Source organism: Watersipora subatra, chromosome 2, assembly GCF_963576615.1.
Source record: "Watersipora subatra chromosome 2, tzWatSuba1.1, whole genome shotgun sequence".
Lineage (NCBI taxonomy): Eukaryota > Metazoa > Bryozoa > Gymnolaemata > Cheilostomatida > Watersiporidae > Watersipora > Watersipora subatra.
Window position 1 is genome coordinate 28,002,017 of NC_088709.1, and position 7,022 is coordinate 28,009,038.

General features: G+C 38.8%; 1 protein-coding gene across 1 annotated transcript; it reads left to right on the forward strand.

Annotated features, from left to right (window-relative positions):
- Window positions 1-4,207: 4,207 nt before the first annotated feature.
- Window positions 4,208-5,209, forward strand: LOC137388099 (craniofacial development protein 2-like). The gene has a single exon (XM_068074611.1). The coding sequence runs from the start codon at window positions 4,208-4,210 to the stop codon at window positions 5,207-5,209; it is 1,002 nt and encodes a 333-aa protein (XP_067930712.1).
- Window positions 5,210-7,022: the final 1,813 nt, after the last annotated feature.

Below are 7,022 nucleotides of genomic sequence, written 5' to 3' on the forward strand. Positions count from 1 at the left end.
GTTCAACAACCATCGACAGCGGCCTGTACAATATGCACCACTTTAATGATGGTAATGACTTATCCTGGATTGCTTGATCAGTGACCTTTTATGGCAGTTGCTGCGGGAAAGTTACTGCATTGATTTGGAACTTCATGGTATACACTCTGTTTCCATTGTGTGAATGATGAGAACTTGGAATTGTGTGCACATGGATATATTGTGTGACAAGTGTTTCAACAGGCAGGTTGTGGATCATCGCCGAAACCTTTTTTTAGTGTAAGAAATTCTACGCCATAGGACAATAAGTAGTAAAATATTTTTTTATGCTTACTAGTACGGTAAATGTTTCAGCGAAACCAAATTAATGTATGCATGAAACATGTTTAAAATTGAATAGGTGGCACAACATTTTATTGCGCATGATTCTTAACTATCATTTCCATCATTGGCAATCATGAAACATTCTATAAAGATTTCCGAGTAAGAAAACTTGCTTGACTTGTTGATTTTTACTTTGTGTATGACTTGTGGATTGATGCAAACTTACGGATTAACCACATCATGGTAACATCGTGATGACAACGCTATGCTTTAAACTATTAACTGCCATAAAAGCAGATGGCTTTGTGATAGTGTGGAAAATTTTATCACACCAATCAGATCAAGACAATCAGTCCAAGACAATCATACCAAGACAATCAGACCAACACAATTAGATCAACACAATCAGACCAACACAATCAGATCAACACAATCAGAACAACACAATCAGATCAAAACAATCAGACCAACACAATCAGATCAACACGGTCAGAACAACACAATCAGACCAACACAATCATACCAACACAGTCAGACCTACATAATCAGTCCAACACAATCAGATCAGCGCAATCAGACCAACACAGTCAGACCAACACAATCATACAAACGCAATCATGCCAACACATTCAGACCAACACAATTAGACCACAACAATTAGACCAACACAATCATACCAACACAATCAGACCAACACAATCAGACCAACCCAACCATACCAACATAATCAGACCAACACAATCAGATCAACACAATCAGACCAACACAAGCAGACCAACACAAGCAGACCAACATAATCAACATAATCAGACCAACACAGTCAGATCAACACAGACTACACCAATGTATTGAAGGGTTAAAACCAACTATTACCACTGACAACTAATGAGTATTATAACTTACATCAACCACCATCACTAGCAACTAACCAGTACTATAACTTACATAACTATCATCACTAAAAACTAACCATCATAGTTGCTGACACCAACTGCTATCGGTTAAAGTATGAATAGGATTGTATTGGCAAAATGTTCACTTGATAATTATTGTATTTGGAAACAAGCTAAAGGTTATGCTTTTTGATAATACCTCTACTGTTGGGTTCAAATAGCTGAAATATTATAGAACTTTGTGTATGGACTTTGCCACATTTTATTGTTGGAAGAGGGTTGATAAAGGGATCTTGCTTCATATCTACCATATGTGACTACTATAGACTACTGCTAATGTAAGTCGTTTCATAAGCTAAGTTCTAAGAGTTTATCAATGTAAAGTGAAGTTTATGTGTTGTCAGTTTTGTATGGATTTTATGCAAAGCTTAGATTTAATATGCCACATGCAGAATACTACTATTTTTATCAATTGAATCTGTAAAGCTGTTCTTATTTATGTTCTGCAAGTTTTCTTGTTGGGAGTAATTTTCTTCTAATTAAATGATGTATGCATACATTTTAGAGCCCTGATTCCGGCACATGTGCAATCAATAATGTAGAACATTCTTCTACTGATAGAAGTTAATAATTGTAAGTGTATACTATACTATGTGGTTTTAATTGAATTATTATGCAACATTGCTTATGTATGTGGAACTTGATGCTAAACTGTTTACTTCCGTAATATTGTACTTTTGATAATTTTTCCCTGTTAGTGTTATGCAGATATATCTTTGTACAAAGTATAATACTAACATCATTCAATATTACGGGACACAGAATTTTGGAATAATAAAACTAGTTGCCAAAGACCTACACTATTACCCTTGACCTTGATTCATGTGTGAACAGTGCTAATTAAGACCCACCACCTACTGTCAACTTGGTGTGTTCACCATGACTGAAGATGAAAAGCATGGACTGACAACCCTTTAGAGTGACCAAACCAGATATAAACAAGAGGTCAGCAGAGCGGCGAGATTATTGTAACAAAGCTGTGAGCATCCAAAGACATATATGTTGACATATGTGTATATATGTTCCAACCATACACAGAGAGGAAGTCAATGAATTGGAACTGGTTTTTTTGTTAGCCAAGGAAATGTTCACAAATACAAAAAGGATGTTATGTTTTCTAATCTCAAGGCATTCATGAAACGCTCAGTTTTATACGTAAAACAGCTTGAAGACATGTGCAGTGAACTTATTTTGGAAAGAACGCATGAATTTTTATGTAGGTTCAGTGACACTAAACAAGAAATTGAACGTTATTCTCTTAGTAGTGAAGAAAAAGCTTTACTTTTAGAGGCTGATAATGGTTTTCTATCTTTAGAAGCTAGTGTTATTGACTGTGAATTCAGACATTGTGCTAGTCTTTCACTTCGTAGTCCTAAAGTGCAAACTATCAGAGAAGCTAATGCTTTGGTTTCTGGTTCTGAATCTGAAACACCACCAAATCCTTCTTTTGATCAAAGTGATTCTCATTTTGCAAATAGCAAGGCGATCAAATGTAGTGCGGTTCCCAAGTCAGCTTTAACTGCTGATCACAGAGAGTCTACTATACCACGTCATCGGGAGTTAACCAACCATAGTGACACAAATAGCGAGTCTTGCCATAATAATATACAAGTGTTATTGAGCGTGCCGGTTAATCGTAACATAGTTAATCGGTTGTCAGTTGTCTTAATGTTTGATACTTCGTTTGCCAACAAACCGTCGTCTTGTTCGACCAAACATGTTAACATTGACTCTCGTCGTACACTCCATGATATCAAGGTCCTTGTGAAGGAAATTCCCAGATGACGTTCCATGTTCTCAAAATCCTCCACTCCCATTTATCAGGAAGCATCAGCAAAGAGCGGATACCAACACAAGCTAGAATTATCTACACCAATGGCTCATCAAGTAAAGGTTGGAAATATATAAAAAAAAGAAACACCATCTAGTATAACCTAATTTACAGTAACACCCTATACACTACCATCGGGAAATCTTTCTTCTCTAAGCAAAGAGGTTGCTGTAACACTTTCTTATTTTACAAGGAATCATTCAAAACAGTGCAAGGGAATCTGCTTGTGGGTAATGGAACGAGGGTTTTTACTGTAATAAATTATATTAGGTGAAAGACAGTCTCGTCGAAGGTCATAGAACGAAAGTTGCTTTGCAGTAAAAATAAACTAGATGTATCGGCATTCTAGAATAAACAAACTTGTAACAGCGGTAGGCGTTTTTGTGTTTATAGAAAAAACCAAGAATAAATTGTGCTTATGTGAGATTATGTCAAATGCAATGCTCTGCTGAATAAAAACTGCAATAGAGCAAAAATGGTCAGGTCATACTATAGATCTGCTACCGGTAACACATGCAACCCGGTACCACCTGCCACATGGGAAAGGGTTGGTGGAAACCCCCAAGGGCGGATGAATCTCTTATAAGAAATCAACAGCTATCTACCACAATGGAGTGGAGCTCCAATAAGGCATTGGATGCCCTGTACTACAGGCTTCTTCGGCAGCTCCTGCTCCTCTGATCTTCCTCAGATGTATCGGCCGTGCCTTCCCTCTGGCCGAGGGTGATCTGAGATGAGAGAAGCACTTGATCAGTGTTAGGACCACCCAAGTCTGCTTTAATAGTCCTGGCGGTTTGTTTTTCACAACTCTTCTGCTAATTCAAAAAGCAGGGAACAGCTGCATATGGTATTTCAGGAACCAAACACTCGGAGAAGAGTAGTTACTGGTGATATGTCTTGAATAATGGTGGTAATATTCAAGCGCCAGGGATTTCTCTTTAGAGTGGGAAGGACTTTTCAGGCCTATGGTAACTACCGCCCGCTTTAAACCAGGCAGCCCTTGATCAATAAGGTGCTCCAGTCTACCCACGGAATACCAAAGGAGGTGCTCTGGTATATCTGCTCAACTTCCCCTCAGAAAACAAAAATGACTATTGCAACCTGGAACGTCAGAACGATGATGACCGGAATGTCAACAGACAAAGATTTAGACCCAGCGATTACTACTATCAGGAAACCAGCTACCATAAATTCGGAGCTCTCTCACCATGGTGTCGACATTGCTGCATTGCAGGAAACAGACCTAGCGGGCACTGGTACAATCAAAGAAGCAAACTATACCTTCTTATGCTTTGGCAGACCACCTGAAGATTCAAGAATCTATGGTATTGGCTTTGCGATATCCAACCGACTGCTCTGTAGCTCACAAACACCCTCTGGTGTCAATGATTGCATATCAGTGCTCAAAGTCAACACCAAGCAAGAAACAATCTTCACTATCAAAGCTTCTGCCCCAACTTTAGCTGAAAGCTCTGATGATAAAGACTGTTTTTACCACACCCTGGAATACACCATCCGCAAAGCCTCCATCTCGGAAAGGGTAATTCTTCTAGGTGATTTCAACGCAAGGATTGGTGAGGATCAATCTAGCTGGCCCGAATGCATTGGACACTTTAGTGTTGGCAACATAAATGAGAATAGACAGCGTCTACTACAACTATGCTGCAAAAACAACCTGGTTGTCACCAACACCCTATTTCCGGGGAAACCGCACAGAAAAGTGTCATGGTGTCATCCTAGTTCAAAGAAATCGCATCAACTTGACTTCGTGATCACCAGATCTAAGCATAAAGAAGAATTCTTCAACACACGATTGTATCACAGCGCTGACTGCGATTCTGACCACAGACTTGTGGTGTCAAAGCTGTGTCTTGAGCCAAGACCATACCATAATCAAATCAAGGCATCAAAGAAGATAGATATGTCAAACTTCCAGAACCAAAAGTTTCAGGAGTGTTATCATCAATCACTTGATAAGAAGATAACTGCTATCAATACTCACACATTCCCTGAAGAACACTTGGAGCAAATAAACTCTTCGATCCACAATGCGGGTTTAGAGGTCTTTGGTCTGAAAAAAGGCAAGATCCTGACTGGTATAGCCACTCTCGTGAACTCCTAAAACCTGCTCTTGAGAGGAAACGAGCTGTCATGTTGAAGTACAAATCCCGGGCTACAAGACAAACCCTCGCTGACTACAGCTCAGCAAAAAGTGAAGCTCAGCGGACCGTGAGACTGTGCGTGCAGGCTTACTGGGACTCTCTCTGCACCAGCATCAAAGTAGCCAGAGACTCTGGTAACATAAAAGAGATGTTCAGGGCTATTAAAGTGGCTATGGAACCAACAAAACAAAATGGAGGAGTTTTGAAAAAGAAAGCTGGAACAGTTATTGAGAATAGAGATGCAAAGATAGATACATGGATTGAACACTACAGTGAACTTTATGGTTCCGAAGGAAATGCTGACAGAGAGTTTATAGATAGACTGCCTGGTTTACCAGTCAGATTAGACCTAGACGAGCCACCTGACCTTGATGAAGTTGTTAGATCCATCAAAGACCTGCACTTGGGTAAAGCTGCTGGCATGGATGCGATTCTGCTCAAACTTCTCAAAATGGGACCAGACTCGTTATTCAAGCAAACACACATATTCATGGAAATGGAAAATGGAACCCGCCAAACCGGCAGACCTCGTCTTCGATTCAAAGATGTCTTGAAACGAGACCTGAAAGACTTCTCCATGCAGCCAGAGACGTGGACCTCTGCCTCCAGGGACAGACCTAACTGGCTGAGCTTGCTGCATGCTGGCTCCAAAGCTGATGCACAAAAAACATTAAAAAAGCTTCTGCTGCGACGACTGAGCAAGTCTCAGAGATGAAACTAAAACACAATCCAAGCATTGTCATTCTCGACAAAATCATGCCACCACCAGAGCAAAAATGTTTAAACTTCATTCACTGGAACTGAGGAGAACTATCATTAACGATAAATTATTTTGCAAATAAAAATTACGATTAATTGGCAAAGGTGATGATTACTGAATCATTGTCGTGTTTTCTGCCTCCTATTTTTCCAACAGCTAAATGTAGCTAGTTGAGTGAACTTTTGAGAAGGTTTCAGAAAGGAAATGATATTGAAGCTTTAGCCTGCTAAAAGAAACAAAACAGCTTCAGACTACGATAATAAAAGCCTGGAAAAGCATCATGATATAAAGAGACTTTGAGATAAGAATGAACATTAGGGAATCAATAATTACTGTAACAGTATAGCAAGTATGCGTACACTTGCCCTTATCAGCTAAACATTAGAGTGAATATGTTTTGTAAAAAACAACATTGTAAGTCCACTATCAGTGTTTAAAAGTTGATAATGTCGCAAACTAATAAAAAAATTAGCGTGATCGATGAAAAGCAAGACTTAGATAGGTGTCTGCTTTGTTTGTGTTTACGAGTTGACAAAATGAAAAAATAGTGAGGCGATTCTGCAAAAGGCAAAATGATAAACTAAATACATGAACTGCAAAGAATATTTCAGTCTTACTTACTGACTCCAAGAAGACTTGAGATCGCCGAACAATTATTTTTGCTGTAGAAAAGGATAATGAATCACTCAAATTACTTCCAACTCACCTGACATTATTTCTGCCTTCTGTTACCCTAACAGCTAGACTTAGCTAGTTGAGGGGAAACTTCCTTGTGAGAATTACTCAGTACCATGGTATAGATTTTGGAGTTTGGCTGTTATAGATAACAACCTGATTGTATCTTTAATGTTTGCTTTAAACACACAATTAAAATAGTTTTATCATTCCGTCTATATCAGCAATGCTGCTTCCCATTATACTGTCTCGTCATCAAATATATTAGTTGTTGAAGCCATAGCGCAACAAGTTTTTTGTTTCTAAAATTTTAGGTTTTATTTTCTACGAACCTTAAA

Bases quoted from the DNA above. Each gene is read 5' to 3' on its own strand.
- LOC137388099 (XM_068074611.1), top strand. From the start codon at position 4,208: ATGACCGGAATGTCAACAGACAAAGATTTAGACCCAGCGATTACTACT.